Here is a 14,371-nt window from a genome sequence, read left to right as displayed (position 1 = left end):
TGAGTTTTACTGGGTTCCCAGTCATTTTGGTATCTCTTTAAATAAGCGTCCGGATGCTGCCGCTAGGGGAAGCTGTCCACTCTTGTCCCATTTTCTGTAAAGGTATTCCTTATTCCGACTTTTACCCAGTTATTCATTCCTCCATCCTTACCCGTTGGCGGGATTGTTGGTCTTCTATTACTGGTAACAAACTCTACTCTAAAGAGTAGTGTGTCCTCATGGCCGTCCTCCTGCCACCGTAACCGGCGATTTGAAACGGCTCTGGCAAGGTTGCGTATTGGCCATACATGCTTAACTCAGTCACTTAATGGAGCGCCGCCCTGCTCCTTATTGTCCAAATTGCATTGTCTCTCTTACGGTCGTGAATATCCTTGTTGAATGTCATGACTTCCAGGACAAGCGTGCGTCTTGTTTTCCGACCGCCCCTCGCGGTCGCTTGTCCCTCAGTAGAATTCTTGGTGACTCGGATACTTTTAATATCGTTCGCCTTATGCGTTTTTGTTCTCGTATTGGCATCCTTGGTGATATTTAACGCCCTCTAATTATTCTGCACATTTGATGGTGCTACATAGCCTTCTGGGTTTGGTGCTTTCTTTTGATAATTACTTACTTACTTTTCAGAAAATTCTGGTTGTTACAACTTTGTGCTTTCTGATACCAATAATATTTTATCTCGACCAGAAATGCGTGATAATTTTTTTTTTTACTTGTGATATGGTTCATATATTAAATATGTTCTATGTCGGCCTATTCTGCTACAACTCAAAATCCTACTAAAGGATTTACTTTATGTTGCACTGAAATTATTTTTACGGTAAAATGAGACGTCACTATTACAAACAATAACTGCCTTTGTCGTACTTTTCAGGAATGTGGAAGGAATAGTACGGAGCAATGGGTAAGTTTACCGCTATATCATTATTATCATATCCACACATTTACACTGTAGATTTAAAATTGTTCTCTTATTCTAAATGCATGAAAATATATTTCAAATCAAAATATAATGATACAGCAAAGTCTTTTTAATAGTAGGAAATATTCTAATATGCAGGTGATTATCAAACATGTGTTTTCTATTTACAAATTATCTTAGTTTATTGGCCAGAATTAGTGCTTTCTTAAAAATCCAGTGTAGTTATATTTTTAAATTGTTGAATTTCTAAAAATAAGAAATATTTAAGAAGATAAATTAGTTTTGACTTATTAGAATTTGAACAGCGATATATTTTCGCAGCAGCTTCCAGATGGACTGAATTTCCCACATGAACAACGCTAATAGAAGTGCTCCCATCCGAGTGTGTGCACAAACTCAATAAAAGTTACACTAATACATTCAGTTTTTCTATATTATTAGATAGCGTTCGACATAGTATCACATAAAAGACTCATATACAAATTCGAAAAAAAATTCGAAAAGCAGTCTGATATAACTGGAGAAGTGCTGGGGATGGAAAGGGAGGATAACGGTGAGACGAAGACAGTGGGAGTGGCGAGTAATAATAAGTGTGTTGCCTTAGGGTTGGTATTGGGACCCTTTACATTTGTCATGAATGCCAGGGACCTGACTGGAGGCATACGATTATTATTATCCTTCATGCGGCTGACGTAAAATTGCCGAGGATAATTAGAAGCGAAGATGACAGTACGGGATGCAGAGGCATCTAGATGATCTCACTGATAAATATAAAGTTATCATTTCGTAAGGGAGAAAGAAGATTCCATGGACAGTGTGAGACGAAAGGTAGGCAGATACTTGAAGTATTGATCGCGAAGGATCTAGAAATATTTATATTATCATATGTCTGCAGCATGGAATACACATCATGAAAAACTAATTTAAAGAAAACAGGAATATGTGACTTAACTTGCAACAGAACTGAGGAAACTCCTCTATAATGAAAGTTGATCGATCTCATTCTCACCACATAAGAAAAAAGTATAATAATTGGCTATGTAATAAAAGCATACAAGATATTACAGGGAAGTCACTGCGGTTGACAAAGAGGTAATTTTTAAAATAAAACGGGTTTGGCCAGATGTATGGGTCAAAGAAGGAGACGTAAATGTGCGGAATAGGTGTCAGGAAAAGTCTGTGTGAGGGACAAAAATAAATGAAACGAACTACAAGAGATCACTATTGAAAATTCATCTAGCACGATCAAAAGAAAATACGAGGATAAAAAGTAATTGAAATCATCTCATTTAATGACCAGGAGATGAGAGGTGGGGCTTCGGAGCTATTGCTCGACTTTTTAAACACAACTAGGGAAGGTATATTAATTATCAAAAGAAAATAGTAAACTCAAAAAGATATATAGCACTGTTTTACAGACTATTCATGTTCCAAGATATAATTCAGAATGCCATTACTACAGAAAGACAACGCGAGTGATAAAGGAATACCTGCTGCAATAAAGCTAATTGTCTCCAGTTATGTCAACCGTTCAAAAAAGCCAGTGCCCCCACCTCAGATTTATGCTGAGGAAGTAATGTAGAGTAACAAATAAATGATGTGTTCAAATGGTTAGGAAAAATTGAAACCCCAAATAAACACATGGTAAATCGGTGAAATTGAGAAACAGCACAAACATTTATTATACAAGCTCAGTTACTTCAACTTGATGCCTTTAATTAAATAATTCAATATACAGGAATTTACACCAAAGGACCCCACGAAGATAACTATGACACTGACATAATTAGAAACAGAGTTATATACTCACAAGGCAACTATCATCCCCGTGAAATAGACCACAAATAATTATCATACTTAGAAATATATTCTCTGTGAAAACTTCACTGAACATCTCTGTATAAATCTATGCTATTAGAGAGAATGCCTGTCTGTCCGGAGTTGGAGGCCACACGGCTGAGGCTTGTCTAACCCACATTAGCAGAGGGAATGATCTGTGGTACGGGATGAACATAGATTGGTCGGGGGGTCACCAGAATTCAAAAGGGAACAGCGTGCCAGGATCACATTAAGGCCCTTGACAATTTTTGGTACCCGCTACTATACCTACGAAAGTATTTTGAAAATAAATCAAAACGTATTTTTTCTAATAATGAATACTCTATTACATTGATCTCATGAAAATTAAAATAAATTTCCTGCAATTTTAACAAATACCATAATCCCATAAAACATGTAAATTATGTTCTGAACCTCCCCTCCGACAGAAAACTGAAAGCCAACTCACAAATTAAAAAAGGGGGGGGGGGGAGGAGGGGCGGGTGCTACCAAATTCTGCGTTAATATTATATAATATTATTAAGACATAGTAACAATTGCTCGTGTTATAGTATTATAAATATTGCTGGATAGAAAGATAGGGAAGCGGGGGTTGTGAAGGAGAGGGAAGGTGTAAGACAAAAGTGGTGGGGGTTGGGGATAGATGGATAGATAAGAGGATAAACAGATAGATGTATAAAGTGATGGATATATGGATGGATAGGGGGATATAGATAGACAGATAGATGGATATATAAATGGATTGAAAATGGATGGATAGATGGATGGAGAGACAGATGATTAAAAGATGGATTGATAAGTTTACCGCTATAAACTATTATTACATCCACACATTTACAATGTAGATTTATCAAAATATAATGATACACCGAAGTATTTTTAATATAACATGGAGAGATTCGTCTATGTAGGTGATGAATAAATAGACGAGTAGATGAATGGATGGATAGACATGCGAGTAGATGGATTAATATATATGTGGATAGAAGGATGGCTAGATAGATAGATGGATAGCTAAGTAGTTGGAAAGAGAGATGGCTGCTCAGATGGATGGATAAAAAGACAGATGGGTGATAGACAAATGGATATACGGATAGACGGGTGATAGATAAATGGATATACGGATAGATGGTTGGATGGATAAATTAATGGGCACATGGATGGATAAATTGATGGACACATGGTTGGATAGATATAGGAATGGACAGATTGTTTAATAAATGGATGGATAGATAAATGGACAGAGGGAAGACAGACACAGGCCGGGACAAACGCTGGCTGCACCCTCCCAAGTACTTAATAAATATAATCAGTGCCTGACATGTTAATCGTATCCCCAGCAAAAAAAAGTTGTAATTATTCAACAATTAGCAGTCAGTCACACCTCCCTACCCCAGGACTCCTTACGGGCTATGCATGCCCGTGCCACATCTTGGGTGGCTTAATCTTTATCAATCAATCCAGGGCTCCCACACGGGAGACATCTCCCGTCACGCAGGGTGCAGTCGCACCTCCACAGATCTCCAGTAGCATCTATTGATACTGGTGATGGCTCAAAGAGGCCACCACTTACGGGCTATTCATGCCCGTGCCACCTTTTGGGTGGCTTCATCTTCATCAGTCAATCAATCAGGGCTCCCAACACTTCAGGTAGAGAGCAGAGAGAGGGCAGAAAGCTCTACCCGCAAGCAACACATTTTCAGATGGACGTTAACAACTAATTTTACTAAGACTTACACATACAAACGCTGTTGACTGACAAGCAGACGACTCAAGGAGTCCTTTACAATATTACCATGGAATATGTAATTTCAATTGAATTACATGTACTTTATTTGAATTGCATGAATTTACATGAATTCATATTTAATTACCTGACACCCGAATTAAATCACATGCAATTATATTTTGGTTGCCCTGACTATACACAAATCTGGAAAGTTTTAAAATGTGTCACCCGCGCCTTAGCTGATAAGCTGGCAAGCTGAAAATTGAATATCAAAATTTCGACTCTAGATTACCTGAGATATAACTATTATTCTAAAATATGTTAATCGTGTTTGAACACAATAAATAATATACACGAAATTGTATGCTACATGCAAAACTAGAACATAAACGAATGTCAACTTTTTTCAGGAACAAATGGTATGCACCTAAATCCATTGGCTTAATTTATGTAACTACCCTATGTCAAAATGTAACAAGCAAATAAAAAAAAGTCAACCTTGACTAACTGTTATTATAAATTATTATGTTATAAACTATAAACAAATTTCCTGATGCTCTTCTGTTACAACAATTTTTTGTCCAGCAACAGGATAGCAAGAACTGAATAACACGAGGTTAATACACATCCTCGCCGGAGACGGTACACAGTTCGTTTCAGTGAGAAAAGAAACCCACGGGAAAATGTCACATTTAATTTCGGAAAGAGTTATGAATGACAGGTAGAGAGCAAAATATGACATTCGCCTCTGGGAAATGGGACAGGAACAAACAACTTTTTTTGGGCCTGTGCTCATGAGGTCACTACAGGTGACCTCATGAGCACAGTATGACAGAATCAAACACCACTCAACTATCTTTAAATTAATAAATATCAATAGGGATATTTAATATATTGAAAACATGAATAGGGATAAAAGACTGTGGCAATTAAAGCAATGCAAGAATCAACTAGAAGAACTAACGATCATTAGCATATAAAAATATCTCTAAAATCTTACAAGATGGTATAAAACTGCGTCATAAAAAAACATATCTTTTGGGTACGGCAGCACAAAGAATATTTTATCAGAAAAATAATGGAGAAGCCAGTGCCCTCGTCAGAATTCGACCATCCATAAAAGAGCAGTAGCGCATAAATAACGGAAAAAGAACAAGAGTTTCAAGGTATTGGAAAGGAGGTATGAGTATTCACCATACGAGTGAGAACTTTACAAATTTTTAAAAGAGAGACATATCACGGAAGTAATAGAGACGGAACACATGGGGTAGAGACTGCAGACATGCACAGAGAAGACAGCATTCATTGGCGGTAGTGGCCAAAAGGCCATACAAGCGTTAACGGGAGCGCCTTTTCCCCGTCCCATCTCAATTCCGTATCCTGACCCCTTCCAAGTGCTATATTGGCGTAATGGTTTGGCGCTTTCTCATGATAGTTCCCTTCCCTTCTGTAGCATCCCTGTTTGGTATAAAAGGCAGTGCTGTTATGCCGTATTTAAAATATGGTTTCTATAAATAATCTTTAATTTGTACAACCACAAAGGAAAAATTAAAGCCGAATGTACTCGAGAACTTTTGTGTTTAATCAACATATTATCTAAAGTAAATTGATTGATGAAAATTAAGCCACCCAAGAGGTGACACGGGCATGATTATCCCGTATCTGGTAGATGTTTAGAGTGAATGTGATCTTTGGTCGTGAAAGGATAGTTGCAAAACGAGGATAGATGTGCCAGCACAAGCGAGTTACGTGGTCAGCCAGACGGTTGTCAGGTTTCCCTGGTTACTAGGAGGCCTATGGTCCTTGTGTGCTAGGACCATAGGCCTCAATACTGTGTGTTGTGCGCGCTTTTGAATTTTTCACTCCTTATTTTGTGGCTGCTATCGTGGAAGAGGATACAGCTTGACAGTATTGGAGGGTGTCCTGCTGCTGGACACCTTTTTAGACCAGAAGAGTGGCAGTAGTGACGGCTTCAAGCAGGTTACTGCTGCTTTCAGGGACTCTTCAAGCTCTTATAAGGTAGTTGGTTGTTTCACATTCCAGGAGAAACTAAAGTAGTGGTTTTCTTGTAACTCTTTGGTAGAAGATGCATTCTCACTGTCAATTGAACAAGTTCCATTGTAGGGGTGTTGGTCACCAGATGTAGTGCCAGTAGTCCATGGTGGTGTTGTGTGTTCACTGGTGTTGGTGTGGGCACTGATGTAAGGGTATCACTGTGTCTGTTGCCATGTGCCTTGACTCCATGTGTTGCATCACCATGCACCAGGTTGTGACTTGTTAGACTCTTCCATGACGATCTCAGGTGCTGCAGAATACGGCGTATTTCCTCCTGGTTCTTCTAAATTTTACATGGGACATTCACAAGTTTCTTTTGTTTGCTTACTAATTTTTGGATGAGTGGGAAATTTTATATCATTCGGTTAAGGATTGCTTCCATATTAGGCGGGGTGGAGTTGTCTGGAGAAATCGGAAAAGTGTTGGGTGGTGGAGCAGTAGGGATAGTGGTTGGTTGAGTAGAAGGAAGGTTGAGTATTTGAGTCAGGGTTGGGAGGCAGAAGGGTGGGTTATGCCACAGCCCATGGTAGGAGGGTGGGTCAGTTGGGAGGCTGGATGGTGGGTTATGCCACAGCCCATGGTAGGAGGGTGGGTCAGTTGGGAGGCAGGAGGGTGGGTTATGCCACAGCCCATGGTAGGAGGGTGGGTCAGTTGGGAGGCAGGAGGGTGGGTTATGCCACAGCCCATGGTAGGAGGGTGGGTCAGTTGGGAGGCAGGAGGGTGGGTTATGCCACAGCCCATGGTAGGAGGGTGGGTCAGTTGGGAGGCAGGAGGGTGGGTTATGCCACAGCCCATGGTAGGAGGGTGGGTCAGTTGGGAGGCAGGAGGGTGGGTTATGCCACAGCCCATGGTAGGAGGGTGGGTCAGTTGGGAGGCAGGAGGGTGGGTTATGCCACAGCCCATGGTAGGAGGGTGGGTCAGTTGGGAGGCTGGATGGTGGGTTATGCCACAGCCCATGGTAGGAGGGTGGGTCAGTTGGGAGGCTGGATGGTGGGTTATGCCACAGCCCATGGTAGGAGGATGGGTCAGTTGGGAGGCAGGAGGGTGGGTTATGCCACAGCCCATGGTAGGAGGGTGGATTATGCCACAGCCCATGGTAAGAGGGTGAGTTTTGCCACAGCCCATGGTAAGAGGGTGAGTTTTGCCACAGCCCTTGGTAAGAGGGTGAGTTATGCCACAGCCCATGGTAAGAGGGTGAGTTATGCCACAGCCCATGGTAAGAGGGTGAGTTATGCCACAGCCCATGGTAAGAGGGTGAGTTATGCCACAGCCCATGGTAAGAGGGTGAGTTATGCCACAGCCCATAGTAAGAGGGTGAGTTATGCCACAGCCCATGGTAGGAGGGTGGATTATGCCACAGCTCATGGTAAGAGGGTGGGTTATGCCACAGCCCATGGTAAGAGGGTGGGTTATGCCACAGCCCATGGTAAGAGGGTGAGTTATGCCACAGCCCATAGTAAGAGGGTGAGTTATGCCACAGCCCATGGTAGGAGGGTGGATTATGCCACAGCCCATAGTAAGAGGGTGAGTTATGCCACAGCCCATAGTAAGAGGGTGAGTTATGCCACAGCCCATGGTAGGAGGGTGGATTATGCCACAGCCCATGGTAAGAGGGTGGGTTATGCCACAGCCCATGGTAAGAGGGTGGGTTATGCCACAGCCCATGGTAAGAGGGTGAGTTATGCCACAGCCCATAGTAAGAGGGTGAGTTATGCCACAGCCCATGGTAAGAGGGTGGGTTATGCCACAGCCCATGGTAAGAGGGTGGGTTATGCCACAGCCCATGGTAAGAGGGTGGGTTATGCCACAGCTCATGGTATAATGAGTCTGCAAAGAAAAAAAGGGTTATGTCAAGGACATATGTCTAGAAAAGTGGATCCACTCTTTCTAGTTAATCTCACCAAACTCTTATTCCTATTATTTTACGTACTGCAGACCCAATGCTCAGTCTCATATTTGTAAAGATTTAGCCCTGTTGGTGGGCCTGAGCCTTTAATTGTTCCCTATTGTTGTTGAAGTTGTCTTGTAATGGCGTCTGTGGACTCCGACAGCTATGGCGTCAGTGTGGTCCAGTAGCACTACTCCACCTCACAGTACACTTTATTTAAACTCCAGCAGTTGGGACTCTTGGCTCAACCTTGATGACAGGCGAACGTCTGGACACCCCCTCCGCCTGAGAGCCACAAGGGATCACGTTCCGTTTTGCGATTTTAGATTATGATACCAACGTTTGGTATCCCTATTTAACAGTCCGGATTGTTATGATGCCTGGCGCAAATTTCGTCTTGGGGTCGCAGGATTGTTTATAGATTTTAAACGTTTTATGGCTGGTTCTTCGGACAGTGTGATGGTGTCCGGCACCAGCTTGGCTGAGAGGTGCCAGGAGTGGGTGGGTCTTAGTGGGCTCTTGATGGGCTTCTTTTGTGCCCTCAGAAGTGGTGGGAGGCTGGCTGCTGCTCTGTCAGAGGGCACTGGATGACTTTTGCGTTTTAGTTGGAGGCCGAGTTTTTTATTTTGTTACCCAGTGTTCTCTGTGTGGGGTGGGGTCGGTGCTTGACACCCCGAGAGACTCCTGGGGCTTCCCAATCACCTACCTGCCCATCTGTGGGTTTATTGGCCGTGAGGCATATTAGCTTCCGCTGATGAGAAACCTTCATTTCGCCTTTAGGTTGTGCAATTAATCCTTCATGGGTATGCCAGTGCTCATCTTATCCCACGATCGTCGTCGCCCCTAAATCATCAGTCGATTTGGTCGTCGTGTACAATGGTCTTGTACGAAATCGTAGCTGGTCGTCGCCCAGACCACCCTATGTTTATCGCATACCGCAGACCATTCCTTCTACCAGTTTTGATTATGCTAGCCCAAGAGTCTGGCCTCCAACTTTGGGCAGAATTATTCTCTCTTAGAGTACAGATATAAGAGAGATCGAGCATGGAAGCTAACTCTCCAGGCGTGTCACTTTTTTTTTTATAATTGTACTTTACTTACCTAGGAGAACCACACAGTGCAATTTTAAAAATAAAATGTAATTTGGGTATCATCATAACTTATTAAGAACGTGAGCAGCTATTCAACATGGGCAAGATAGTGATCAACTTAAATATTTAGTACTTTTCTCGGTTAAAACATTTTTAAAATTATATATTTGTCTGATTATCTTTAATACTTACTCTAATCCACCACTCTCCTCACTTCAAAAGCTTCATTATTGTTTGAGGTGGTTAACAGAGTCATTTACAGGGATTTTGTGTGTGGGTCTGCCCGAGGAGTGCCAGTAGACACCGTGGTGATGGCTGAGTGTTGGGGCACCACCACGCTCTTAGCTCAGTGCCACGCTGATGGCAAGTGGCATCCTTATGGCAGCCACCAGGAGCAGGCTCCTGCCTCACGACACCTTTGTCAGGCTCCAGCCATCAACTCTCCTGGTAAGTCACTTCCCTTAATATATATATATATATATATATATATATATATATATATATATATATATATATATATATATATATGCAGAAAATCCACAGAGAAATATCCTTTAATTATAGAAATTAGAGAAATTATATTTCTCTGTGGATTTTCTGCATAAAATGATCAGTGTTTTGTGATCGTCAATTGCATATATATATATATATATATATATATATATATATATATATATATATATATATATATATATATATATAAGTTAAACACCGTCTCAGTTCAGAGTAATATGTAAGCTATTAAACTGCAGAAAATGTTGGTCTGAACTTGGCCAGTCACCGAGTTGTCACAGGGACTAGGAGTAGCTTTAATAATTTAAGTATATATCATGTTGCGCAGTGAACTTATTTATTTGTTTTAATGTTGCGGATCAAGTTCAATAGTTTTATTTTAATAATATAATATTTTAGTAAGCGGAAGTTTACTGAATGTAAATATTGTATTGTAATATTTCTCTAGGTTACCAAAGGTGACATAAAATCCAAAACTAGTCTTATACTATTTGAAATTAGCTTTTACCCCAGAGTCAATTTCAAGATTATTTAAAGTGAATATTAAGGGTAACGTGTATTAACATTCCCACGGAACTCTTGCAGAGTGTGGTATTCGGTCAAGGCACACGCGCCCTCCAGGCCAGGGCAGCATTCAGTTGGTGGCCCTATCACAGTGGAACTGGCTGGTGGGCATCTTCATCAGGGAGAAGTTTCGTTGCACCGCCACCCTCATCACCCCTGAATATCTTCTTACTGCTGCTCACTGCATCACCAGGTATGTTGTCACATAACGACCCGGCACGACTGCACGCCAAACAACGCACCTCCACACCAGTCTTTTATCAACCCAATAGTTCCTCTCCAGAACTCTTAATGTTTCACCAGTAATCCATCGCAAAATTCACCTGCATCGATCTTCTTCAGTAATCAAAAGACCTCTAAGTAATTTATCACTTAATAATTTTACACTGTATCTCTCCTGGCTGTTGTCGGATGCTTTAATGTCAAGAACCTCCATCACATCAAAAAATATCCCATTAAAATCCCCAAATACGATAATAAAATTAAGGTATAAATCCCATTCTATGTTCCTTATATCCTCTATGTCCTTTGGAAGAAATTTACACAATTGCCAAGATGGTATAACAATGGTATAACATTGATCAATGAGGGTCAAGATAACACAGTTCTTTGTGCAGAGCCGTTTATGGCCTCCACGTGGTGAACACACACAATTACACACAGAAATCCTATGTGATTTCTGTGTGTAATCAAGTAAGGGCGAAGAGGTAGAACAGCTTATTGATAGAGCTCGAGTGCATGGGGGGAATTGTGTAAATCCCTGGTTTGTGTCTCGGAGAGGTTGTAGGATCCAAGTAAGTTCATTAGAACTTCTGGTTGCAGTTCTTTTACCATGTCGTAGCTCAGTCGATTAAGGCAGCGTCTGGGATCCTTTCGGACGCAGGTTCGAACCCTCGTCACGGCCCTTGTGGATTTGTTCATTTAATGCACCACGCTATTCTGATTTCCGTGTGTAACACAGCGTATCTCCGTATTGTCAGCCACGTCTCGTGGGATATAGCTTCAATTCTCCTATAATTTAGATGTGGTCCTTGTTAATGAAAGAGTTTGTCCCGATCCCACATCAGTGTACTACTACCTATTGGAAATATGCCGAAGATGTGTGAAGTTCTAGCCTTTGTGAACGCAATCGAGTTATAGTAAATTGCATTTCGAGCGTCACTTTGCTTGTATTGTTTGTGCTGATTTTAAATTGGTGATTCTTAAGTTCTGCAGACACTATAAAACAGAACAGTACCTTATTAAATTAAAGCTTAAAGAACACTCATCACTTCAAGAGGAGAGGCAGAAACTTAGGGAGTGATAGCTTACCTCCCTTGCCACATGAATTTATTAAACAAGTAGAACTTGTTTACCCTACACCGTCTATCTTCTCTCTTAGTGACCTATATACCCTGTGCAAAGAGTCTTACAGTTCTTGAGATGGAGGACTTGGTGCATTATCTTCATCAACTATTGCTTCACCTAATAGTCATCCACTCAATGCCCCTTCCTTCTATCCCGCAATTAATATTTTTCCTCCTCCACTAGCTATCTTAATACGACCTAATATATTGCGTCTGCCAACTTCTGGCAAAAAAGTCAGCAGCTGTAAACTTCTTGTTCTATTCCCTATGAGTCACTGGAAGATATCATCCAATACTTGCCGGGTATTGCTCCTGAGGGTCACAACCCTCAGGAGCACCCATCGGCAATAAGAAGAGGATGAATGGTACTATAACGGAAGACCCACCCTTATCACAGTTATCGAGCATTCAATACATATATTTCCACATAATCTTGTACCACGTATAAATATGCCTTTTCCATCATGACATTATCTTCCGTAATCACACGTTTCACCACCTTTACACTTTTCTTCAAACACGTTTTGACTAAATATCCGGATTACCCGGATTGTGGTTTTAGACGTTATCAATACATTAAAACTTTGTTTTATAACAGTTATGTATATGACATATTTTTTGGAGAGCCATCTACATAGCTCCCTGGAGCCTGCATGCTCCTATGAGACCAGGAGAGCTTGAAGATCAGGCATCTGCCTAAAACCATCTACTTGAGAAAAAAACGAACTGAAAGGTAATGTAAAACAAAATAAGCTTCAGTTTGAAAAAATAAATGCAACATGAGATAAACAAGATAAACGATCGTTGCCGCGAGAGAGCAACCCCTAACCTTGAAGTGCCTGACTGACACGAGGTTATTATCATCAAAGTGTTGGCTACAGCTAGAAGTAATGATTCGTGATGGGATATTGATTAATTTTATTCCATTTGTTTCATGATTGGGTTTTGCACCATTACCATTGTGTTCCTTCTCTTCCCTAGTGAAGCGTCAACAAGGTCAGAGATAGAGACAGAACATAGGAGTAGTATTTCTGCAGAGATAACCTGAGACAACTCACCATGTCTTGGGAATATCTCACAGATGTCCCACGGCCGGCTTACCAGGAGAAAGAAATCTTAAGGAAGCCAAAGAGAAGGTGCGACGAGACCCCCGAAGAAATCTAGAGAGTGGTCGTAGGGGATCCCAGAAGTCCTATCCATCAGCAAGGGTTAGCAGACAGGATGAACCCAGGACAACTTCCCCTTTTCCCTCCAGTTTCATGCAGAGCCACTTTCGCTCCCATAGGTGCCTCAGGCAATCGTTTTAATTAAAAGCCGCCACAGAAAATCATACAAAAGGGCGAACCAAAAATAAAGAAGAGAACCTAGGTTCTCTTCTTCAGAACTTCAGAGAGCTCTGGCTCTTTGGTCCCACCTCTCAACTGTCAATCAAGTGATGTTCAGATTCCTGAGCCTACTGGGCTCTATGATATCTACATTTGAAGCTGTGTATGGAGTCAGCCTCCACCACATCACTGCCTAGTGCATTTCATCTGTTAACTACTCTGACACTGAAAAAGTTCTTTCTAACGTCCTTGTGGCTCATTTGGGTACTCAGTTTCTATCTGAGTCCCCATGCTCGCATACCACCCGTGTTAAACAGTTTATCTTTATCTACCCTGTCAATTCCTCTTAGAATTTTGTAGTTAGTGATCATATCTCCCTTTACTCTTCTGTCCCCCAGTGTTGTGAGGTGCATTTCACTTAGCCTTTCCTCGTAACTCATGCCTCTTTGTTCTGGGACTAGCCGAGTGGCATACCTCTGGACTTTTTCCAGCTTCGCCTTGTGCTTGACAAGGTACGGGCTCCATGCTGGGATCGCATACTTCAGGATTGGTTTTATATATGTGTTATACAAGGTTCTGAATGATTCCTTACAGTGGTTCCTAAAGGCAGTTCTAATGTTATCCAGTCTCGCATACGCCGCAGATGTTATTCTTTTCATGTGGGCTTCAGGAGACATGGTTGGTGTGATATCATCTAGATCCTTCTCTCTGTCCGTTTCATGATGGACTTCATCTCCCATTCTGTTTCCTGTGTCTGGCCTCCTGTTTCCACTGCCTAGTTTCATTACCTTACATTTACTCGTGTTGAACTTTAGTAGCCATTTATTGAACCATTCATTCAGTCTGTCTAAATCATCTTGTAGCCTCATACTATCTTCCTCCGTCTTAATCCTCCTCATAATTTTTGCATCATCAGGAATCAATGAGAGAAATGATTCTATACCCTCTGGTAGATCATTTACATATATCAGAAACAGTATGGGTCCAAGGACTGAATTCTGCGGGACTCCACTGGTGATGTCTCGCCAATCTGAGACCTCATCCTCCACAGTGACTCGCTGTCTTCTGTTACTTAGATACTCCCTTATCCAATGGAGTACCTTCC

General features: G+C 41.5%; 1 protein-coding gene across 5 annotated transcripts in view; it reads left to right on the top strand.

The window, feature by feature from the left end:
- LOC123771293 (serine protease svh-1) overlaps positions 1 to 14,371 on the top strand; it is a 199,357-nt gene that overhangs the window by 167,911 nt on the left and 17,075 nt on the right. For all 5 annotated transcript variants that reach the window (XM_069305112.1, XM_045763773.2, XM_045763774.2 and 2 more), the window contains 3 exons: positions 869 to 898; positions 9,781 to 9,965; positions 10,617 to 10,788. In XM_069305112.1, coding sequence (XP_069161213.1) covers positions 869 to 898; positions 9,781 to 9,965; positions 10,617 to 10,788 — 387 coding nt within the window. The remainder of the gene's footprint in view (positions 1 to 868; positions 899 to 9,780; positions 9,966 to 10,616; positions 10,789 to 14,371) is intronic.

Source organism: Procambarus clarkii, chromosome 54 (genome assembly GCF_040958095.1).
Source record: "Procambarus clarkii isolate CNS0578487 chromosome 54, FALCON_Pclarkii_2.0, whole genome shotgun sequence".
Taxonomy (NCBI): Eukaryota; Metazoa; Arthropoda; class Malacostraca; order Decapoda; family Cambaridae; genus Procambarus; species Procambarus clarkii.
Note: the sequence above shows the minus strand (reverse complement) of the source record. Positions and strands in the feature narration are given on the sequence as shown.